The sequence below is a fragment of the Helianthus annuus genome, chromosome 10, assembly GCF_002127325.2.
Source record: "Helianthus annuus cultivar XRQ/B chromosome 10, HanXRQr2.0-SUNRISE, whole genome shotgun sequence".
NCBI lineage: Eukaryota > Viridiplantae > Streptophyta > Magnoliopsida > Asterales > Asteraceae > Helianthus > Helianthus annuus.
In genome coordinates this window covers 17,712,077-17,738,139 of record NC_035442.2, presented here as the reverse complement: position 1 = coordinate 17,738,139, position 26,063 = coordinate 17,712,077, and the positions used below count along the sequence as shown (strand labels likewise).

The 26,063-nt window shown below is 37.3% G+C and overlaps 1 protein-coding gene and 1 pseudogene across 2 annotated transcripts; one reads left to right on the top strand and one right to left on the bottom strand.

The window, feature by feature from the left end:
* The first annotated feature begins 1,554 nt into the window (after window positions 1-1,554).
* Window positions 1,555-9,760, top strand: LOC110880710 (annotated as a pseudogene).
* A 2,241-nt stretch (window positions 9,761-12,001) lies between these two features.
* LOC110884109 lies at window positions 12,002-20,834 on the bottom strand. Of its 2 annotated transcripts, none has more exons than XM_022131779.2 (3): window positions 20,707-20,834; window positions 19,100-19,224; window positions 12,002-12,995 (listed from the first exon to the last, which is right to left on the bottom strand). In XM_022131779.2, exons 1-3 carry the CDS (start codon window positions 20,751-20,753, stop codon window positions 12,202-12,204), a joined length of 966 nt encoding a protein of 321 aa, XP_021987471.1. In that variant the 5' UTR covers window positions 20,754-20,834; the 3' UTR covers window positions 12,002-12,201. The 2 variants fall into 2 exon arrangements, with proteins under 2 accessions (XP_021987471.1, XP_021987472.1); XM_022131780.2 differs by having other exon boundaries at window positions 19,100-19,226; window positions 20,710-20,829.
* Between the last annotated feature and the right edge of the window lie 5,229 nt (window positions 20,835-26,063).

Sequence of the window (26,063 nt, the reverse complement as noted above, 5' to 3'; positions counted from 1 at the left end):
GACATTGCTTATCACAGTTACATGCTCATTTGACCTTACAATCCACTTTTCAAAATGGTTCACACACTTCAAATAACAAAAGCAACTAATACACTTCTATTAAAGTATCACACAATTCGATGTAATTTTCAAGCGGTGAACTTTTCAAGCGGTCAGGATCAGATTTCAAACGGTGAACTTTTCAAGCGGTCAGGATCAAATTTCAAACGATGTTTCAAACGGATGTCACATTTTCAAACGATAGGACACATTTTCAAACGATAAACATCAAATTCAAACGGTCAGTCACTGTGCTCGTTCAAACGGACATCAATTTTCAGACCATTTTGACCAGCTTTACGTTGAGTTTTAAGCTGAAACTTCCAAGGGTTTGTCAAATGTCAAATCCGAACACTGTGTAAAAATTTGAGCCAATTTTAACCGTGAAAACTATCAATTTTAAGAAAGAAGGTGTAGAAAATCAGATTTTCAAGCTGAATATGGCAAGAACTCCTCGTCCTGAGCTCTTATACCACTTGTAGGATCGGTTTCGACCTGAATGAGTCGTTCGGAAGAGCTCTCGTACGTTTCAAAGGCGGAAACTAAGAAACGAACTTGAAAACAGCTAGAAAATCACTTTAATCCTCTTTTATATTCAATTGACAATGTTTACAGCGAGAGAAAATACCGGCAGCACTTTGGTATCAATTTGACCAATCGTTACAAATGAATCAGTTTGAACACTATTTATACTAACAGCCTATCCGTTTGAAACATGCTTCAAACGGTCATACTTTCAAACTGAAGGGCTTTTCAAACGGCCAACCTAACTCAAACGGCTAGACCATTTCAAACGGACAACAATACATTCAAACGGTTGACTTCAAAATGATTGGATCTTGAAATGGTGGCTTCTAATTGGACCAACTTTACTTTTGTCTTCATATGATCATGCTTTTCAAATGGTTAAGCTTTCATTGGACCAAACATCTTTTGTCTTATTTGAGATGATGCATTGATGATGTCATCACTATGATGTCATCATTGTATAAGATGACATCATGTTCGATCAGATCCGCAACGCGAGCTCAAGACTCGACATAAGACGAAGACGACAGATGACTGCACTAACATAGAGGTAAACATCATAGGTATTCTCATTCTGCTCTTGTTTACTCTCTCTCTCTCTCTCTCTCTCTCTCTCTCTCTATACATATATTCTTACTCCCACAAACCGAGACTTATTCTCACGTCGGAGGGTGGTTACAGGATTAACCCCATTCCTGTAACGAGTCCTAATGGTGTTCTGTTTTGAAGCTAGCTATTCGGATCACCAAGAGTTGAAGTCCTAGTCGGAGCCTACCGTTCAGGTCAGTGTTTCTTCAGTAGTTACCTATTAAAGAGGTGACTAGAAATTGATGATCTATGTAACTTTACAAATATACATTTACATTAAAAATTAAATAAAATAAAATGAAGTATTCTTATCGGTTGAAACTACTTTTTTTCTTCTAACAAAAAGTTAGTTTTTATTTTCCTTGTATTGTAAGCATTTGTGTATTGTTGCTTATTTTAATGAAATATCTGTGTTTAGTTTTCTCAGTTGTATGCTTTTTGATGTTTTATCATTATGTTATCCTATTTCCACGGAAATTGGTTGTATTACTTCATGTTCTGATATACACATGTGTAAGTGGTTACTCCTTTCTACGTGCTAAAGTGGACATAACAAAGAGTCTACAAAAGCATGTTATCATTATTCACTGCCTAGAGTGTGATTGCAATGTGCAGCCACCAAGAACTTGACTTAAATCCCAACTAGAATGAAAAAGAACTCTTGACTTTCTGTGTTGAGAAATTAAAAATAATTGGATAAAGGCTGATTCATGCAGAATTCATCTAGACTGAACTTCACTCTAAGAGAATTAAAGTCAGGCTCAAGGTTCAAAAGGAGGTACGTAACGGAGATGTCCTTAAGTGTTAATCAATGTGTTTTAGTTGTGTTTTAAATTTCATGTCCATAATATGTTGCATTGTGTTTTAAATTGTTGTGTTTGGTGTTTTTCTTGCCAAAACAACCTAAAACATCATGTCTAAGTCCAAAACATGATGCCTACATGTCAATTTCTATGCATTCTCACACTTCCACGAAAAATGCCCTTTTTCTATACTAATTTTTTTGCCTACACACATAAAAAGTTATTCTACACATATCGAAATTTATCCTACAAATATTTAAATTTATCCTACACATCTCATAATTTATCCTACACACCTAGTAATTTGTCCTACATTCTAAATTATTTTATTATTTTTTTGAAATATATATATATATATATATATATATATATAATGTACTTACCTATTAAAGAGGTGACTAGAAATTGATGGTCTATGTAAGTTTACAAATATACACTTACATTAAAAATTATAGAAAATAAAATTAAGTATTCTTATTGGTTGAAACTTCTTTTTTTTTCTTCTTACAAAAAGTTAGTTTTTATTTTCCTTGTATTGTAAGCATGTGTGTATTGATGGTTATTTTAATGAAATATCAGTGTTTAGTTTTCTCAATTGTATGCTTTTTGATGTTTTATCATTATGTTATCCTATTTCCATTGAAATTGGTTGTATTACTTCATGTATGTTCTGATATACACATGTGTAAGTGCTTACTCCTTTCTACGTGCTAAAGTGGACATAACAAAGAGTCTACAAAAGCATGTTATCATTATTCACTGCCTAGAGTGTGATTGCAATGTGCAGCCACCAAGAACTTGACTTAAATCCCAACTATAATGAAAAATAACTCTTGACTTTCTATGTTGAGAAATTAAAAAAATGGATAAAAGCTGATTCATGCAGAATTCATGTAGACTGAACCTCACTCTAAGAGAATTAAAGTCAGGCTCAAGGTTCAAAAGGAGGTACGTAACGGAGATGTTCTTAAGTGTTAATCAATGTGTTTTAGTTGTGTTTTAAATTTCATGTCCATAATATGTTGCATTGTGTTTTAAATTGTTATGTTTGGTGTTTTTCTTGCAAAATCAACCTAAAACATCATGTCTATGTCCAAAACATGATGCCTACATGTCAATTTCTCTGTCTTCTCACACTTCTCACGAAAAATGTCCTTTTTCTATACTAATTTTTTTGCCTACACACATAAAAATTTATTCTACACATATTGAAATTTATCCTACACATATTTAAATTTATCCTACACAACTCTAATTTGTCCTACACACCTGGTAGTTTGTCCTACACTCTAAATTATTTTATTATTTTTTTGAAAAATATATATATTTTGAAAATAAGTTACAAATTTAATGTAGTTACCTATTAAAGAGGTGACTAGAAATTGATGATCTATGTAAGTTTACAAATATACACTTACATTAAAAATTAAAGAAAATAAAATGAAGTATTCTTATCGGTTGAAACTTCTTTTTTTTCTTCTTGCAAAAAGTTAATTTTTATTTTCCTTGTATTGTAAGCATTTTTGTATTGTCGCTTATTTTAATGAAATATCAATGTTTAGTCTTCTCAATTTTATGCTTTTTGATGTTTTATCATTATGTTATCCTATTTCCACTGAAATTGGTTGTATTACATCATGTTCTGATATACACATGTGTAAGTGCTTACTCCTTTCTACGTGCTAAAGTGGACATAACAAAGATTCTACAAAAGCATGTTATCATTCTTCACTGCCTAGAGTGTGATTGCAATTTGCAGCCACCAAGAACTTGACTTAAATCCCAACTATAATGAAAAAGAACTCTTGACTTTCTATGTTGAGAAATGAAAAAAATATTGGATAAAGGCTGATTCATGCAGAATTCATCTAGACTGAACCTCACTCTAAGAGAATTAAAGTCAGGCTCAAGGTTCAAAAGGAGGTACGTAATGGAGATGTTCTTAAGCAAGCTTGTATGGTCAAGTATGTGGTTCAGGATTAAATGTGTGAGTCCTGTTCTAAGGTCCAAGCCAACCCAGATCAGTGGGTGAATGTTGTCCAGCTAAGACAACACGTTTCTTACTAGCGAACCGTCTTTCTCGCTCCTATACATAAGGGATAGGAGTCTTGGGGCTGGACCTACCATATCAAAAGGGTCGTATTTGGAGTAACTTATCCTTAAACATGATATTGTTGTCGAATCCCTTAGGATTAACCAACTCGACCCTGATATTGTTTTCTTTTTTGCCAATCGTACATAAGTAGTTAAGCTTGTGTAATTCATTCAGAAGATTATCCTGATAAAAAGTCGCCACGACAAGCAACTTATATCGGATGATACAAAAAGCAACAACTACTACACATTTTTCTATTGAAATTTTTCCGATTTGTGATGAGCATATGTGATCCACGGGTCGAGTCTCGTCAAGTAGGGTTAATCCCTCCATTCCTCGATCGATGGCCGGGTCGTTCTCTAATTCGTCTCCTGCACAATGAAACACACCGTGACTCGTAACAAGGAGAATGAGGTGGGGGTTGCTTCTTGTTACCACCCTGCGGCATGAGAATTAGTATTTGCTTTGGAAGCAAGATAAGTATTTAAGTAATAATTGTGAGAGAACAGATTAGCATTACCTCAAACCTGGTTCGGGATGGGTATTTATAGCCGAAGAGTGAAGGAGAAAGGCCTATGCGCCGCTTGATGGGCCTAGGGCCCAACTAACAACTTGCAGCTTTTTGTGACAGGAGCGCAGGTCACAGGAGTGTTGGGCGCACGCGGAGGTGTTGCCACGTGTACTGCTGTATCGGTTGCACGAAGGAACACCCGCCACGTGGCCTGCTGGGTTGTCAGTCTATTCACCAGCTTTATGCATGTGGGCTGGGCAGCTGCGCATTGGGTGGTCAGCTGACTGCTGTTGTCAGTTCTCGGGCATACCATGTCACACCCCAACCGATGGCGGAAACATCGGGATGAGACAAACAAATCGCTCAAAGCATCATAACACTAAATGTGACAATATAATTAAGTCAAATTTCATAACACAAAAATGTCATAAGAGATCCGAACATAATCAAAACATTGTATCAAGCATTGTCAAACATTGTTTATTTCTAAGATGAGTTTCTAAGTTCATCCTAACTTGATTTCTTGATTCCCTTCGACTATCAACCTGCAACATGTATTAAAATAACATCAACAAAATGTTGGCGAGTATACAAGTTTGATACATCGCATAAATAGAATAAAAAGTTTATGTACTCATATCTAACATGAATAACATGATACTGGTTACTAACATGCTAAGCTAATGTAAACTATATGTCAAACCCAAGTTTCCAACGCAAAGTGCCTTTCCTACATCGTTGCAACGAAGAGGAGGTTAGAGTGTCAACTTAACAATACCCCAAGTCTCAAGGGCATCCTATAACGCTACAATTTTCAAGGTAGGCTAGCAAAGTTAATGAGCATATAGATACAACGTACACATAGCATATAGATCAACAAGTATCACATGTTTTCATGTTTAAACGTGGATAGAGTGTGATTAAAATAAGTTTCAAGTGTCATGTGTTTTGTATATTGTACATGTTGCACCCAAAGTGTTCAAAACGAAAATGGGATCGAGTATACTCACGGTGTGTGTGTTTAGCAAGTAAACACAATCTGGAATGGATCGAAGGGAGCGCCGGATCAGCCTGCGTATGGGAATAGAAGCGTAAGTCCTCCAAAGTGCTGAAATGGTGGGAAATCGGAGTGTCAGTGGGAAACAGAAGCTTCGTACGAAGACGTGCCTTCGTACGAAGGTGGGTCTTCGCACAGGTGATGCTTCCGTTGTCCAAAACCGAGTGTCTTCGCGTCTGTCTTCGGGAAATATTGAATGTGCATCCCTCCAACCTTAAGCCACTAATTAAACTTAGAGTCGGAGAGATCTTTGTTCAAGTCACGGGTGAGAGTTAGGCTGGTATATGTGAAGTCAGCGCCTTCGTACGAAGGCAGTGCTCTCGTACGAAGCCTGGCTTCGCACAGAACAGTCCATCTTGCATTCATGGTTGTTCTTGGCGTTCGGAGCTGTGTTTTAGCCTGAATCGGATGTATCTTCGAGTCCTATTCAATACGGTTTCGACACCACCTCGTTCCACTATCCGGTGAACGAAATACATGTCGTTTTAGGTCCGTTTTAGTGTGAAAATCAAGTTTATAAGCGGTTTTAAAAGTTTTCACCTAGATCTAACACTTGGTGAGTGTGAAATCCACATATTTCTAACTTGGGAAGCCGAACTAGGCCCAATACACTCGATTAAGTGTAGATTCGTGATAAAATGAGAAGATTTAATGAAAAAGATGAAGATTTGATGAAAAACATAGAAGTTAAGATGAAAAAGATAGAGTGTAAGTGAAAAAGATGAAGTTTTAGGTAAAAACTCTAAAGTTAGGATGAAATCGAGGTGAATCGTGTGGAAAATCGTAGTGGAAAACATTGTGTAATGTTGTAAAAATGATAAATCTTACTTGAAAACAATCGGACAGCAATTCGGCAGCGTTTCGGTATGAAATCAGCAAGTAATGAAATGGAGAGGTGAGGTTTCTATTTATAGAGGAGCTGGGTTCGAACAAGGGGGTTTCGTACGAAGCCAGCTGGCTTCATTCGAACAGCCTCTCTTGTGCAACCAATTCCTCGTTTCGTGTGTAAGATGCTCATTAGACGTGTATTGTTTCGCTAGTTAATGGGAGTACTTTAAGTATTTTAGCGAGAGGGTAAGTTTAGCGTTTATCAACCACATATAACATAGGTAAACAAGTATACGCGCATTTCAAGTTCGTGTTAAGTTAGTTTCTTGTGCATTAAGTATCAAAGCGTAACAAAGAGTCAACAATCTAGGATAAATACATCGTTCTCATTTAAGAAGTATCACATAGAATGACAGTTTGCACATAGATTAACACAATTATGATTAAAATAACTTTATTTCCATTAATATTAGTCATCTCGAGTCACAGTAGAATCGCAAGTAGGATACAACGAGGGTACAAGAGTCAATAGAAAGGGAGTACAACGAGACTTGCTAAAAATAAGAAAGCATCAAAATGCGAGACATTACATACCACTTGCTGGTTGGTTACAGAATTCAAAGTGGCAGTTCCACTTGTATAACAATAGGATGTGGTTTTACACCGCATCACTACGTGCGGCAAACTGTGCACAGGTTCCAACATTTCCAACCCGCTCTGCGCGCCAGCGCAGGACCGCAGCATGAAAATGTGTTTGACAGAAAGTGAATGTAGTAAACTACTATCATCTTTGGTAGTAACCACTGCACCCCTTGTATGTTGACGAAAACAACAATTTTCATATACAAGGTGAGTTTTCTCATCTTTCCCCGAGAGGGAAAGCAAATCGGATTCGTGCGTGCCTGCACGAACTAAGGTAAGTCATTTATCGATTGGGGCAATGGGCCGGGTGATGGTCACTCGCGCCCAAGCATGGTGCGAGATTTAGGACCATACCCCTTCAAGTCCCCCCAGTCCAGTGTTGCTTCCACGCCCAAGTTGCAAGTGGGTGGAATGCTGGACTAATGGTCGAATGGGTGTCCTTGAAGTCAGTTTGGAGAAGATAATAGGCCGAGGCCTTTTGCTCCTGCTTCATGTTTATTAATTAGTCGGTTGATCGTTATATCCGATGCGGATTGTGTAGATTCGCCATCAACTCGGATGATGGTAGTAGAAGCGGTGAGTAAGTTCAGGCTGACGTTGAAGCATCTCATGGTGATGCTGCACAAACTTCGAACCAACCTTTGAGTGTGCTGTACGAATGTTGTTTCACTGATAAAGCTGAATAAGGTGGATGATTACGGTTCAAATTTAATTGCCACCTCATTGGTGCTTTATGTTCTTCAATTTGACATGAAATGATGATCCCCTCTTGTTTGGTGGTTTGTGTTCGTCAATTGGTCATCTATTTTGATGTTGATGTCCTAGTTTGGGTGTTTGATTGGAGTTGCCTTCTGATAGTGCAAGTTGTCTATCATCAGTCGTGCTTGCTCAAAAAACGCAACAAACTTTGTGAAGACAATGGGTGGATAAACAAAGTCATAAGCAGACTTGTTACCACCATTGTTGAACTTCCTGTTCTCAAGTTCACAATGATTATCAAGAGTCTGCATCAATAGCTTCGGAGTATTGGTTTCTGCTACTTGATGTTCATTAACTGGTCATTTGTTTGAGTGTTCTTCCTTTTTGGATAAATGGGATTTATTTAAAACTAAAAAGAACACTGAAACCAGCTGTTCTTGATGTAGCAGACCGTGCTGCTTCGGCCGACGCAAGTGGTTCTGTTGTGGTGTCGTGGTTCACCATCTTTTCGTGCGTTCAAAGTGAAGGTTTGTGTGTGAACCGCGACCGCATGTGAATGATTAAACAGTGGCTAAGCGAGAGGTTAGTCCACGGTTCGAGTCTCGTCAAGTAGGGTTAATCCCTCCTTTCCTCGATCGATGGCTGGGTCGTCCTCTAATTCGTCTCTGCAAAATGAAACACACCATGACTCGTAACAAGGAGAATGAGGTGGGGGTTGCTCCTTGTTACAACCCTCCGGCATGAGAATAAATATTTGATTTGGAAGCAAGATAAGTATTTAAGTAGTAATTGTGAGAGGGCAAATTAGCATTACCTCAAACCTGGTTCGGGATGGGTATTTGTAGCCGGAGAGTGAAGGAGAAGGGCCTATGGGCCGCTTGATGGGCCTAGGGCCCGACTGACAACTTCCAGCTTTTTGTAGACGTGACAGAAGCGCAGGTCATGGGAGTGTTGGGTGCACGCGGAGGCATTGCCACGTGTCCTGCTGTATCGGTTACACAAAGGAACACCCGCCACGTGGTCTGCTGGCTTTGTTAGTCTGTTCACCAGCTTTATGCATGTGGGTTGGGCCGCGGCGCATTGGGTGGTCAGCTGACCGCTGTTGTCAGTTTTCGGGCATACCACTTGCTGGTTGGTTACATAAGTCAAAGTGGCAGTTCCACTTGTATAACAATAGGATGCGGTTTTACACCGCATCGCTACGTGCGGCAAACTGTGCACAGGTTCCAACACTTCCATCGCCGCTCTGCGCGCGCCCACGCAGGACTACAGCATGAAAATGTGTTTGACAGAAAGTGAATGTAGTAAACTACTATCATCTATGGTAGTAACCACCGCACCCCTTGTATGTTGACGAAAACAGCCATTTTCATATACAAGGTGGGTTTTCTCATCTTTCCCCGAGAGGGAAATCAAACCGGGTTCGCGCTTGCCCGCACGAACTGAGGTAAGTCATTTATTGATTGGGGCAATGGCCGAGTGATGGTCACTCGTGCCCAAGCCTGGTGCGAGATTTGGGACCATACCCGTTCAATATGGTTTGTCTCCCACTAAAACTAGCTCTTAGTTTGGGAAACCTTGGCCAGCTTGTCATATGCATGAAAATCAGCAACAATATCGCTTTACTTGATTTGTTAAATCTTAGGCATTGTTTACTTGATGTTAGGTAGTACTCGAGGGCATCATTTACTTCACGCATTTCCTCTAAACGGCTTGTGGAATATGTTGTCTTGGATGTTGATCCTATTTTGTCGAAAGTCCATGTTGGCGGGTTGGAGTATGTGGTGGTTGATGTACAAGTGGCTCGTGTGTATGATTTCGGGAAGAATGATACCATGTTTATTGTAAGGACTCATCTTGGACATCTGTTAAAACCGGGTGATTATGCTCTTGGTTACAGTTTGCATGCCACTAATAGTAATGACATGGAGACAGACAAGTATAGAGGTCTTAAATCACTTAAGATGTAAAAATGAAGTTTCTTTTATATTTCGCTAGTTTTAGTTTGAATACAATGTTCATGTACTGTGAATTTTAAACATTTAACATATGGTTGAATTTGAACTTTTTATTTTACGTTGGATTTTACAGTTTTGTATATTATTATCTCAATGTTCTAATATTGTTATGTGTTTGGGTTTGTTTTCTTATTTGTTGTCAGATTATGTTTGTGTAAGTATTAAATATCATGTGTTCTTATGTAATATGCCTTATGAGAATTGTTCATTGTCATTTGCACATGTGTAAATTGTTCACTGTCACTTTTTTTATGTTTTATACTAGGTTGGAACCCCGTGTATTACACGGGTTGAATAAATGTAATTTTATATATTAAATAATAAAAACTTATATCTTTATGAACCTTGTATATTGTACGGGTTAAATAAATGTAATTTTATATATCAAATAATAAAAAAGTTATATCTTTAAAAACCATGTATATTACACATATTAAAGAAATGTAATTTTATATACTAAATACTAAAAACGTCGTATCTTTAAAAAAACCCGTGTATAATCGGGTTGAATAAATCTCGCAAATAATAAAAAATTACATCCTTAAAAACCCCGTATATTACACGTATTGAATAGATATAAAAAAGAGTTATATCTTTAAAAACAATGTGTATTACACAGATTAAATAAATGTATTTTTGTATATTAATTATTAAAAACGTCGTATCTTTAAAAAACCCGTGTATAGTCGAGTTGAAAAATCTACCAAATAATAAAAAAATTATATCCTAAATAAATGTAATTTTGTATATTAAATACTAAAAACGTCGTATCTTTAAAAAAACCCGTGTATAGTCGGGTTGAAAAATCTACCAAATAATAAAAAAAAAAAATATATCCTTAAAAACCTCGCGTTTTACTCGAGTTGAATAAACATAATTTTGTATACCAAATAATAAAAAAAAAGTTATGTTTTTAAATAATTAGGATTACATTTAATATTAATTTATTATTTATAGAGTTAATTGCTCGGATGGTCCCTATGGTTTCAACTTTTTTCACGTTTAGTCCCCACATTTTGAAAATAGCAGGTATGCTCCCTATGGTTTGTCATTTTGTTACTCGGATAGTCCCTGAGTAGATGTCAGTTAGTTTGAAAATAACAGGTATGCTCCCTATGGTTTGTCATTTTGTTACTCGGATAGTCCCCAGAGTAAATGTTGGGGGACTATCCGAGTAACAAAATGACAAACCATAGGGAGCATACATGCTATTTTCAAAATGTGGGGACTAAACGTGAAAAAACGTGAAACCACAGGGACCATCCGAGCAATTAACTCTTATTTATATATTTAATATAAGATAAGTAGATAAGAGAGGTATTTGTTTTAAAAAAATATTAAATTAACAATTTAGATTTGAGAATAATATTTTATTAAAGTATGATAAGATTTAATATTAATTTATTATTTATTTATTTAGATAAATATAAATTGAAGGATACCTTCAATGAATGACACGTGTCCAAAAGTTGGTTTGTTTTATTATAGTAGTTAGATATTTTCAGTTGTGTTACACGTGTGTAAATTGTTCATTGTTACTTATTTATTTGTGTTTTACACATTTACATTTGAATTACGCATGTGAAAACTCTTCACTATTATTTATTCGTTTCTATTTTACCTATTTGTATTACACATGTAAATTTGTTCACTATCACTTAATTGTTTTTGTTTTACACATTTGTAGTTGAATTACACATATCTAAACTATGAATTAAACCAATACAATAGTATGCAAAAATCTTAAGTATTCCAACTAAGAACACCCGTAGTTGGGGTTTTTTGGCCTTTTTTCCCCAAAAGAAATGCCCAACAACACCCAAGAACCGCCCCCGGAGGCGTTTTTTTCAAAAAAAAAGGTACGAAGCGTGCTTTTATCAACGCCTTCTTTTTGTTTGGCCAATAGCATTTTTTTATGGTTTTTTTTTTATTTTATTCTCTTACACCCCTTTTAACATAATGTCCCACAATGCTCATATGCTGACTGGACCGTCACATGACACAAAATGCCCAAGGGTCTTCCCCCTCCCACTACACACGGTCTAATATGCCTCCCAGGCATATTAGACCTATTAGAAATTCCAAAATCAGTCGGTGGCGTGTGGATGCAATAATGGCTCCAGGCAGGTGCCGCCGAATCAAACATGAGAATGTTTGTAACCGAGGGTAGTCATTCGACTTCAACATACAAACTTAACTAGAACGAAAATAGATCAAATGAGTCAAAAGGAGCTGTAAATAAGTAACATTCTGCAACAGTTGTTCAATTCAACCATAAGAAACAGCAAATTCATACTTCTGCAAAAATCCAATACTAACATCTTAAACATCCGATGTGAATATTTCACCTTCATTTATGCCGTTGCTAAAACACCATCAAAATAACAAACGTTCTACACCCGACGTTGTTTCTTGCGTCTGCATCCATTATGCGGCTTACGTGTCGTGTCTTCAAGGTACACAATAGGGTTTCGTTCACCAGATCTCGAGTTTGTGTACCCATCTCTAAAACTCAAAATCGCCAGCTTCTTTTTCTTAAAAAAAGTGAACCCGTTAACCTTCAACACAACCGACTTTAATCCCATACGTTTAGCTTCCCGTCCTATATGTTCAGCAGTTGCTTCAGCAGAATACTTAGAAACTTTCGGTCCTCCTTTCATTTCAGCCAACGCACCAGCAGACGCACCCAATTTCTTGTTCCCTTTGGAATCAGTCACCGTCACAAACGTGTTGTTGCGCATTATTTTAACGTGAACTATATCCGCGTTTTGCTCTACCCCCGATCGGTAATTTTCATTCTCTCTCATTATTCCACCAATACCATTCATGTTCATGTTCCTACTGGATTCAGATGGGCCAAAACCTCGCCCTAAAGGTCTAACATCACGGCCCGTTTCATTTGGGCCTCGGAGCCTATCGAAGTCAGCAAACCTTCTAGTCAAAGACTCGTACATTCCAATATTTCGCGCTGGTTCAAAGGGTAGTCGTCGTCTATCTATTTCATCCACTCTTTGATTTGAACCTCTGAAATATCCAGAATCCTTTTCGGTATCAACAGGCCTGTTATCAACGCCTCTCTCAAACTCCTTCGGGCCCACCGAATGTATAGATTTTGCAAATTTTGATGAAGCGAGAAGAGGGTTTTCTTGTGCAAAACCTAGTTTTGATCCCAAGTTTCCGAAAATTCCTGGAAAGGCGTACACATTTTATGAATAACAAGATGAATAAATAAGTAGATAGCATTCAAAAAACAGTTTATACCGGGTTGTTTCAGCCCATACATACGACAACAGCTTAAACTGTGATGTCATTTGTTTATAACTATAAAATAGAAAAATACAAGTAGCTAGTAAAGAACAATAGAGGAAACAGTCCAAATGGGCTGATAGTTTCAGAAAGTATATTTATTTACAACAAACATAGATTAATATTTAAAAATATAGTTTCTACGATCATAAAGCTACTTTCATTATTTATAGAACTTTTTTAAAAAAAATGACAACAGGATGTTGGTGGGTCAACACAGCCCGCCTGAAGTGTATCTACTACTAATATACACTTCATGTTACTTGTACTTTAATACAGTAAATGAAGGATTTTTTGAGCCGGGATCTCATCGGGAGCAACTAGGCACGTAAATGAACCGAACAAACACGTACATAGGCATTTTCGTGTTCGTTCATTTAACTTTAACCGAACACGAACATATAATCGAACAATTTTTTTTGTTCGTGTTCGTTCATTAAGATATCGGGCATGTTCGTGTTCGTTTATGTTCATTCTTTAAAGCCTAAATGAACAGTTCACGAACATAAACGAACACAAACAAACATAAACAAAAAAATAATTGAACATGATTGAACAAACATAAACGAACATAAATAAACGTAATTGAACAACTATAAACAAACACAATTTATCATTAGTGAACACAAACAAGCAAGTCTAATATTAATTAGTTTTTTATATAATTTTAAGTAAGTGAACAGTTACGATCTAAAAAAAAATAAAAATTTCATTTTTTTACTAGAAAACTCAATTACTAATTAGTTATATTTATATAAGTAGTGAGAAAACCTAATATTTATATAAATATAAGTATTTATGTATTTACTAAAATTTAAACGAACGTTCACAAACATAAACGAACATAAATGAACAAACATAAACGAACATTCACGAGCATAAATGAACGAACACAATGTTCAGGTTCGTTCATTTAATTAAACGAACAAATTTTTTTGTTCGTGTTTGTTCGTTTATTAAATAAACAAACATAAACGAACTTCCCGCCGAACAAGTTTACGAACAGTTCATGAACGTTCGGTTCGTTTACAGGCCTAGGAGCAACCTCTCTTACTCCAAAGCATAGTTGTTATTAGTGAATAGCGAATGATAACGACAAGCTCCCTATACGCTATGTAGGACAACGATGAAATAGCGGGCAATATTTTATGTTTAGCAACGCACTAGAAGAAAATTTTAGAAATATTTTATTATGTAAATTTAACAAAAAGCCTAAAATCCAGCTCTTTTATACCTATAAATTTCCGCTATTTATAGTAAAACAGAAAAAAACAAAAAAAAACCCTAAAATCCCACTATGGAGGCAGCAAAGTTATATAGAGACAAACGAGCGCTTCGCTACGCTATTCGCTGTAGCGCCCGCTATGAGCGCTATTAACAACTATGCTTCAAAAACAGAGGTAAGGTCTGCTTGTTGGGACGTTTGTTTGCTTGTTTGTTTGGCTGTTACGTGTATGTAACTGTGCATATGTATCTTGAATGTGTGCATTGTTTACATGTTGAAGAAGCAACACAATTTTGAATCAAATCTTATAGTATGAGAATAACTCTGTCAACTAGTGACAGAACTTCTACCATCAAGTGTCAATACTACATAGTGGTGGGACTATTAAAACCATAGTCACCTAATTCGCGGTTCGCTCCAGTTCGGGTACTCGGTTCGGGTTCGCGATTCGCTAGTTGGGACGAATTCAGTTCGAAGGGGAGTATGTTCATTTCAGTACGATCTGGCACGATGTTCGGTGTACCGTTCCGTCCGGTTCGGTATACATAAATTAAAACAAAATTTACTAATTTCATAAATCCAAATGATCAAAATCCAATATTCATATTAGCAAATAGAAAACATAAACATAAAGTTGGTAACTTCTGATTGATTTCTGTAATCTAGTGGTCCAAGCCCTATTAGCCATCATTCTACGTATAATATCTTCTAATTTTTCAGGGTTTCGATGCTTACCTCTTGGGGTTCTTGGTCCAAGATTGTTGATCTTGTCGGGTTGTGGGTTTTGGGTCGGGAGGGGATCCGGGCCGTGGGGTGAAATGGGTGTTTCGGGTTCGGGTAAAGGGATGTCTGGGGATGATGATGATGATGATGATGATGAGGTGGAAAAGTGGTGGAATTTGAAGGCATGGTGGGAACCTGTGATTCTTGCAAGATTTGAGAAGAAGTTGTGTTTCAAGATTTGGGATTTTGGTAAAGAGATTATTGAAGACATTGTGTTGGTGATTTGGGGAGAAAGAATGGAGGTGCGAGAGGTGATTGTGGAGGAACAAGAAGGCGATGAGTGTTTGAGGGCTAGGGTTTTAGAACGATTACTGAAACATCAACAAAACCAAGTTAAGGGGCTAAAGTTGAATAAATCAAAGGAAGTTGGGAACTTCATGGCCTCGCGTCACGTGACAGCCAAGCCATGAAGTTCTCAACTTTATGTTTATGTTTTCTATTTGCTAATATGAATACTGGATTTTGATCATTTGGATTTATGAAATTAGTAATTTTTGTTTTTATTGTGTATACCGAAAATGGTACACCGAACCGAATCGTGCTGGATCGTACCGAAATGAACCTACCCCCTCCGAACCGAATTCGTCCCAACTAGTGAATTGCGAACCCGAACCCGAACCGGAGCGAACCGCGAATTAGGTGACTATGGCCTGAACTAAAAAAACCAGTTACAAAACCCGCGGATAGTTTAAGGCCATGTTGTCCGGATAATTATAGGTCAAGAATACATACAGTTTCTTCTCTATCATAATATAAGGTCATAAAACTAACCTTTAACATTAAATAACTTCACTTACAACTTACATCTCAAGTCTGTTCGTTTACGGTACCTAATGCAGGTGTGGGTTATATGATAACAGATATGTATAATTGTTGCACAGATAAAAACATACGAGATGTCTTGTTGTGTACAGAAAATCCACTGACTAATTTTTTGAACACGCACATGAAATTGAAATGTTTGAAAGTTTGAGAAAACGGTTCGGCTAATTGTTGTGAAACTCAAGGCAACAAGTTTCTGTATTTGTGATAGTAAAATTACATGTATACCTTTTGAAAAAGAAATGTTGCAATTTTGATGTGATATCCAAAAAAACGAGACATGGGACACAAGAAATGCTATAGCATATTTATTTCACTATTGTTTTGAAATATATGTGTGGGCCCTCGGGGGGCAATAGTGAAATTGCACTAATTTTAACGTTATTTTACTAATTTTGTGCAAATAACGTTAAAAGCGGCGGACGCCCGGACGGTTAATCATGCATCATGTGGTGGCATTGATAGCCCAAAGACAAAAGGGTACATGCACTAACCGGCCATTGTCCCGATTCTTGAGTGCTATGTGCCTTATGTCCATGGCTTGATGCAAAATTACTATCGAGCCGGGGGTCTCACTGGAAGCAACCTCTTTATTCCTACGGAGTAGATGTAAGGTTGCCTACATCTTACCCTCCTCAGACCCTGACTTAGCTTTGCTATTGGTGGGATTTACCGAGTATGATGATGATGATGATGATGATTATTGTTTTGAAATAATAAAAGAATATCATATATATAAGAGGGTTAAGTATATTTCTTTCATACTTAATCTCTTCTTTAAACTTTATCTGCCTTAATTCTCTATTTTGTTATAACCATATCTTGTGATGAAATGTGCGCAATGCATTGCACATTCTCTGTGCAATCAGTGGATTTCGTGTCTTGCTGCCATCAGGTCAGAGTTTGATTATCAAGCTCGATTACCATAAGTGAATAGTTGTTAATGGCGAATAGCGACAAATAGCGATAGGATACCTATATGCTACATAGCGAATAGCGATAAATAGCGGGCGGCTATTTTATAAATAGCGATACACTAGAAATTTTTCTTTTTTTAAATTTAATTTTAATATTATATCAAAATACCCTGGTATATATGCTATTTTACATGTATATTTAACAAAAGACTAAAATCCAGCTATTTTATAGCTATATTTTATTGCTATTTATATTTAAAAAAAACAAAAAAAAAAAAATAAAGTGTCGCTATTCTCGCTATCCATCACTACAACCCTAATAGCGACACTAGACCTATACGCTACGTAGCGCGCTACAGTGATAGCTACGATCGCTATTGACAACTATGAGTGAATGCTCTTTTTATAACAATAGTTAAAATCGTCCTAAAATCGTCCTAATGCTTAAAAGTAGAAATTTTGTTTATTTTAACAAATCCATCCATTACTGTTATATTAACCTGTGTTTAAAAAAGCGCGCTTGAAGCGAGCTTGAAGCGATGAAGCGCTGGAAAAAACGTTTTTTTGGCTCTGAAGCGTTACATTACGTGAAGCGAAGTGAAGCGAGCTTTAAGCGGCGAAGCGATGAAGTTGTGAAGCGACGCTCCAGCCAATCAGATCACCATTTGGGCCATTTTTTAAGCCCAACAATCTTTACAAGGTACATATCGACCTTATATCGACGATATAGCGACTTCCTATGTGAAATCCGGCGACAAATTCCGGCGACGGAGTTGCTTTCAGCCGGAAACAAGGAAGAAGGGGGGAGAAGAAGAAGAAGAGAGATGCGGCTACGTATCTTTTAGGCTTTTAGGGTTTTTATAAGTTAAGGTTTTTAAACATTTAACCCCTCTATCTTTCATTAGTTTACATTCAGTCCCTGAAACTTCTAACTTTTTACTTAAAAAGTGTAAAGATAGTTTGTCTATTTAAACATTTAACCCCCTCTATCTTCAGTAGTTTACATTTGGTCCTTAAACTTTTTAATTTATGCATAAAAGTACAAAATTAACATTATAAAATACATATATTTAATATGGATAGCTATCTTTTATACATATATATAAAATTAACATTATATATAATATGGAGCGCTTCGTATACGTGAAGCTCTCGCTTCGCGCTTGAAGCTTCGCTTAAAGCTTTTGGAACCAAAACGCTTCGGAGCGCTTCGCGCTTTTTTAAACCAAGATATTAACTATATCTTCTAAAACCCTTTTTCCACTAGAGAACACATTAAGATGATGAGCATCAGATGAACTTGTTTGAATCTACTAACAGCTTCCAGGATGGTAACCCTTTGGTTTACTGTACCTAAAGACGTACAGAACATGAGACTAATGCAGTTCAAGATCCAGTAGTTAGTCAAATGATTAGAACTATAAACGAACGAACCCGAACCGAACAAGACATTGTTCATGTTCATTTGTCAAGCTTTTATCAGACAAACGAACAGTTCACGAACACAGAACCGAACAGAACTTCATGTTGGTTCATTAATTTCAGAACAAACGGTTCATGAACGCAATACTTATGTGCTTAACATAATTATCTAGAAATACTTCGACACAATAGTCATAAACATGGTTATCCCAAAATAAAGGTAATGAGTAACAAGCTAAAAATTTTTGAAATATAAAAAGCCTTTAATAACCGAACATGAACAAACATAAATGAACGTAAATGAACAAACATAAACGAACACGTTACCGAACGTTCACTAACACAATTGAATGAACGCGACCTTTGTTCATGTCTGTTCAATTAACTCATCGAACGGAATTCTTTGTTCATGTTTGTTCATTTATAAAACAAACGAACACAAACGAACTTCCCGCCAAATGGTTCATGAACAGTTGGCTGAACGTTCGGTTCGTTTACAACCCTGTACATGATTAACCAGAACCCAAACCTTAATCACGAACAGGGCAATAAAAGAAGAAACTCTCTCCTTTTGACCAACAAAGTAGCAAATGGTGTACTCCACAACCAAAAAAGTTGGGAATTCAATAACTATAAAATGCATGTATGGTGTGTTTATCCTAGTCGAAATTCTATAAATTACTGTTAGAAAATAATAATAAACTGACAAAATAACTCCTCTAGGCTCCAACTAGTAAACGATGACAAGATTTGTCCAACAACACGCATCATGGTATAAGAATAAAATCAGCTAGAGAAAACATAAATATAACTTGCCTGAAAACAGATGACGTTTTTGTCCAGTTTGGGCGAGTGAATTCGGCAACTTGGACAGGCATAACCTCTGAGGTTTTCCGGGAAAACGAGAAACGATTCGTCCGAAGACCATTGGATTGAACTGACTATTAATTAAATAAAATAAAACAAGAAACAATTAGTGCAGTGTAATATTAAAATTCAACCACTTAAAGAACAAATGCATTCTTATTATCCTTGTTGCTTCAACAGCATGAATCTTGATTATTTTTATTATTATATTTTTTTTTAACGTTTAGTAAACAAATCTCTCAAAAAACGATGGGATATAATCCAGGAATTTTTCCCTGTGGGTTCAATGTTTTGAGATATTTCATAGAATGGGACATAAAAAATTTCGGGTCAGGTAAGGTTCATCATGTAATAAAAAGAGTGAATTGCAAGTTTTGTCCTTTATCTTTAGGCCATTTTGCAAGTTTTGTCCTTTATGTTTAAATTTGACGAGTTTTGTCCTTTATGTTTGAAAATCAAGCACGTTTTACCCTTTGGGGCAAAACGTGCTTGATTTTTAAGGACAAAACGTGCTTGATTTTTTAAACATAAAGGACAAAACGTGCTTGATTTTTAAACATAAAGGACAAAACGTGCTTGATTTTTAAGGCCCAAAGGGTAAAACGTGCTTGATTTTCAAACATAACGGACAAAACTCGACAAATTTAAACATAAAGGACAAAACTTGCAAAATGGCCTAAAGATAAAGGACAAAACTTGCAATTCACTCTAATAAAAATACAATAGAGTAATAAAAAAAACTATCCACTGATACTTACATTTACAAGCCAAAGAACTATAAACTCCTCTTAACCAATATCGCTTGACGGGTCACAATCCATGTATAAATATATCTATCTCTTCTTACTGATGCTTATATTTCATTGTTTTTACATGTACTGACTGTAAACTCAAAGCTGTAGTAAGTTATGGACTATGCAGTTAACGCGGTAAAATATTGGATATCGGTCAAGGACCAATATTTGAGATATCGGTAATTTTAATATCATGCAGAATTTATATATATAGCAATTTAACACTAACAATTCAATATACACTCCTACCATTAACAAATTAACCTTTTGCAACTTGCAAAACACTCACGATTGTAGCAAGTAGGAACTCATTAAGACTTAAAACACTAATAGAAGCAATAAGAAGAAAGACGGATGCATGGTGGAACTAAGAAGAAAGGTACCGATATCGGGAAAATCGGTAACATATTGGTTAAATATCGCCATATCAGTCCAGTATCGGTCAATATCGGTACCGATATTTGACATGGGGACGGATATATCGGTGATATATCATGGATGGTTTCAGGCTAGCTGTGTTTGAATGGCAGAATGCGTCGTGTGTATATAAATAAAACCCTAATACGAAGAGTTATTATCGTATTCGGATAATGATCTACGAAGAGTTATAAATACGAAATGGTTGGGTTATGAAGTATGAATCGCAGTGAGGATGTTATGTCAAGCATTTGATAAGATTTACATAGTAGATTTAAACCTAATCAAATAGCGGATTCAGAGATTAAAAGCGTGAGAAATCGAAGAATTATAAAAGGATGTTACCTTGTTGATGAATTCGATCGATGAAGAAGATGAGGGAATCCACACATACGAACTGATAAAAATGGGGGCACAAGATTGAGAAAAGGGGAAAAACTAGGGTTTATTTAACAAGGGGCATTTTGGTAATTTAAAATCAATTTAATCGAAACAAGGATACCCGGGTGGTAAAGGCTGGGTCTATTCGCACACGCTGTTTGTCTTTTTGCACATCCAAAGCGCCTCGCTATGGCCAAAGCGGGGCGCTTTGGCTTTGGTCAACAGACAAGGACTGACAGTCAGTCCTTGTCTGTTGACCAAAGCCAAAGCGCCCCGCTTTGGCCATAGCGAGGCGCTTTGGATGTGCAAAAAGACAAACAGCTTGGGTTGGGGTTTATTTGGGTTGATGTGGGTTAGTTTGGTAGGGATTTTTGGTTGAATTAGTATGGTAGAGATTTTTGTAGTAAAAAAATTTTATGTGAGATTTGCCGTTGTGAATGGGAATTTGTTTTTGAATGATTGAATGTTGCCTTTTTTGAATTAAAACGTTGTTTATTTTATTTTATTAAATTTGCCGTTATAATTACGTCGTTACGTCATTATTTTTACAGAAGGTGTATAACATAAGTTCAACGAGCGTTAAATAAAACGAACACGTTATTTGTTTTTGAATGATTGAATGTTGCCTTTTTTGAATTAAAACGTTGTTTATTTTATTTTATTAAATTTGCCGTTATAATTACGTCGTTACGTCATTATTTTTATAGAAGGTGTATAACATAAGTTCAACGAGCGTTAAATAAAACGAACACGTTAAATAAAATATACAGAAAGCCATAAGAATTAAACGTGATGTAAATAGAAGATTAACTGCAATATATATATATATATATCAGTTTGTACATACAATACACAACAAAAAGGTACAACTGAGTACATAATACATAACAAAACACTAAACAAACAAACTAATGTACTAATCCTCGTGCGGTGGGGACGGTGGGAGGGGACGTGGAGGCAACGCAGCGAGCTCTCGTAGCTCAACGAGCGTCTGGACCATCCAGTCAATGAGAGCGCCCTGACGTCTGAGGCGCCGGTCGAAGTCCCGAGCCACCTCACGCGCTACCGGAGGTAGGTCAGCGTAAACGTGTTGCGGGTACTGTGGAGGCTCAGGAGCTGGCTCAACTGGTGGTACGTGGACCTCCTCGACCCGGTCCTCCTGCGCCGGATCATCCTGAGCCTGAGGCTGAGGCTGAGCCTGAGCCTGAGCCTGAGCCTGAGCCTGAGCCTGACCCTCAGGCTGATCCTCAGGCTCATCGATGCCCAGAGCCTGTCGCTGAGCCCGCCGAGCGGCCTGCTGAACATCAGGAGGGGCTAAGATCCCAGGCCTCACCTCAATAACAACCGGGATGACCTCCGGCAACACCACTGGCTGAAAAATCAGCCCGTCAGCACCCCTGAACCGCAGACCGACATCAAAGGTACGGGTGATCTGCATAGCGGATACTGACGCGCGGCCCAACCTGGATGACGGGACCGGATCGGACAGCAGAGGATCTAGCTCGGGCACGATCCCTAGCGATCGTGCAATGGCGGTGATAAACGAGCCAGTGTGAAGATACCCGCGGAGCTGCCGGTGGTATGCAGTAGCAAAGTACTCTGCCAGGCTGGCTGCTAGATCGCAGGGCTGGCGGCGTAGTAGGCAGTAAAGAAAGAAAATGTCACTAAGGTTGACCTTCTCCTTGCTGGAACCCCGCGGCACTATAGTCGACGCAATCACCTGGTGCAGGTATCGGTACAAGGGATCTACAATGGTGGTGGCCTTTTGCCAGGATTTCCCAAAGGGAACCCTGGAAATGGCCCTCCAGAAACTAATAAGCGTCTGCCTGTCCATCATCGTAACAGCCTGCGTATATAAATCAGTATCAAGCTCAGGCTCAGTGTACAAACCTGTGTGGACAGCAAACTCCCGCACACTCATCTCAAACTGCTGACCGGCCAGACGGAATGTAACCTCGTGTACCGGAAATAAAGGGTCCTCCACGTAATCCGCCGGATGCGGCGCGTATGTAAACGTAGAGCAAAACTCGACCGTAAGCTCAGGGTACGAGTCCTCCATCGCTAACTCAAATAGGCGCGACCAGGGAGTATCTAGCCCAACTATGTCACGCGCCCGCTCGATCTCCCCCACGGTAGATAGCAGCTCCCAGTCTATGCCTACGTGCTCCCCAATCGGTATGGTGCGCAACCTAGCGCATCTCCCCCTCGCCCGCGACCCCACCGGAAACTGAAGATACGGACATGCCGGCTCCTCCTCGTCCCCCACCAAACCCTCATCCATATGCTCAATCTCCTCATCGGATAAATCCATCCCTGCACGTTGATCAAATATTATTAAACAAATAATAATAATTAAACAAATAATAATTAAACAAATAATAATAATTAAACAAATAATAATTAAACAAATAATAATAAATAAACAAATAATAATAATAAACAAATATTAATAAACAAATAATAATTAAACAAATAATAAGTAAACAAATAATAATTAAACAAATAATAAGTAAACAAATAATAATTAAACAAATAATAATAAATAAACAAATAATAATAAATAAACAAATAATAATAAATAAACTAATATTAATAAACAAATAATAATTAAACAAATAATAATTAAACAAATAATAATAAATAAAACAAATAATAATTAAACAAATAATAATAATTAAACAAATAATAATAATTAAACAAATAATAATTAAACAAATAATAATTAACTAATAATAATTAAAGAAATAATAATAATTAAACAAATATTAATAAACAAATAATAAATAAACAAATAATAATAAATAAACAAATAATAATAAATAAACTAATATTAATAAACAAATAATAATTAAACAAATAATAATTAAACAAATAATAATAAATAAAACAAATAATAATTAAACAAATATTAATAAACAAATAATAAATAAACAAATAATAATAGTTAAACAAATTATTTAATAAACAAATTAAAATTAAAAAAAAAATAAACATGAACCAAAGCGCCCCGCTATGGCCTCGGCGCGGCGCTTTGGTTCTTCATTCTGAAGAACAGCAGCCAAACAGCAGCTGATCCGGTCAAAATCAACAACAATCAACCATTTTTTTGAATGCAAAGATAAAGGAAAGTGACTGGGGTTTAGATCTAACCTTTATGCGGTTGAAAGCTCAAATAATCTTCGAAATTGGCTCGAGTGTGTGTAAATCGCACCTTGTGTGTGTGTTGTTGTTTGGGTGAAGTGGGGGGGAAGATGCCCCGCTTCAGTGTATAACGAGGGACCAAAGCGCCTCGCTATGGCCAAAGCGGAGCGCTTTGGGTCCAAAACGCCGCGTTTTGAGCATAGCGGGGCGTTTTGGGCTTTTTTAAAATTTTTTAAAATTGTATTTACTTAACAAACGGGTCAATAAATAGTCTAAATTTGCCGTTTTTTCCTTTATACATCATTTTTTAATATATATGGACTATACGGCAAGTTCCGGATCAAATCGGTTACGTGTGATGTCTTATCCCGTGATCTCGTATCATTTAGGTTTGAAATCACAAGTACTCCTGTGAGAAGTGTTATGTGTATCAGCCGCCTACCGTACATGAACATGACGTATTTTTTCATTAATTGCAGTATTATGATGTATATTGTCATTTCGGGTCGTACAAGTGCGTATTGAATCCGATTGGGTCGTGTCGGTGACATTCGGTTTTTAACGTGATGTAACGCGTATATTGAACAAACACAAACGTGGTTATTATTAAACACATTTAAGATACACAAACACAAACGTGATTATTATTAAACACATTTAAGATACATCGTGAACATATGGGATTGCATTAAGGTCGGGGGCACGATACGTAAGCATTTCGTACGTGTCGATCTGATCCCTGTATAATGTATGCCAGCCTGCTGCGCGCTCTGTTCTGTTCGATGTCCAGAGTAGGTTTGGGGGAGGCATTGGATAACAACCTTCAAGCTCTACATGTATGAAATGCCCCTTGTCGACGAACACAACCGCAACTACCAGGTGAGGTTCCTCAGCTTCGTTTGGGCCGCCCAGCATAGGGAAAATTGTATCGCTCCCACGAATGTCGAAGGTGTGAACAATCACACCGTATCGTTGGGCAATAAGAAACCCCGTCTCAGGCATCGACATGTAATTTTCGATACCTGCTTGTCCCACCCCCTGGAAATCGATCCGTTTAACCAGCGCATCATAATGTCCTACATTTTCCGGATCGAAAACATGCCTCCAAAGCGATTCGTGCATGCGTAACTCCTTTAGAAGCTGTTCCCGGATCTTCAAATATGAATTTTGTTTCAATCCTAACCCAACAGCCACCGATCTAAATCCACAATGACCATCTGGTTTCACGTCCTTTATTTTAACGATGTATGGATGGATCACGTTGGGAATCTGAGAAGCGTAGTTGCGGATCGCTATATCCGTCTTAGGACCGAGCTTGATATTCGGGAAATCAGGGTGTACGTTGAGCGGTTTGGTATTCTTTCCTCTGCAAGAATCTTCGGCTGATATGTACGAGCTGTGACGGGGAAGATCGTCTGAGGCATCGACCCAAGTTTCTTCTGACGGATTGTAAGAGCTTTGTCTAGCAGCTTCAACCTTTCTTTCTTCCTGCCTTTTCAATGTTGGTCGACCACGAGTTTTCTTCAGAACAGCAGGAGGTTTTTTGTTACTGTTCCCTGGATTGAGGATTTGCTGAAACTTTTCAAAGAAGCTCCTTTTCACTTGAGGGGGTGTTGGATCGATCTGTTTTTTCAATTTTTCAAATTCCGCGTCTACATCAATATCCTCTATTTTATTCCTTGCAGGCTTGAAGTCAAGCTTCTTCCAAAACACGTCTATGTGTGTGATCCGGATTTGCTGACCTGTGGATGAATACAAATTAGGTGGCAAAATCATAACGAGAAAGTTCAAAAATAATAATTACCTTTATTTTCCAACTTTTCCAAACGACAGGCACATGGCAAACCACAGCTGGTAAAAAGTTGGCAACCACAGCTTGCACCGTAGGCTCTCAACCCGTCTTCCTTACGCTTTAGTTCCATACTCAAAAGCTCAATCGCATATATTGAAACCTTTCTGAGAATATATGCAAGCATGGGCTGCTTCTTGTGGTGCGTCATCACTTTTCGGAGGCTTGTTTCAAAGGTACTTCTAATCTCGGCGTATTGTTTAGCAACAACATGATCAACATACAATACAAGTTTATCCAGTGTGTTGCGATGACTTGGAAAGTGACTTTTTAATGTTGCATGCATGCTCTCAACCCTGTTGGTCGTAGTCTGGAGAAAGTTGATAGTTTG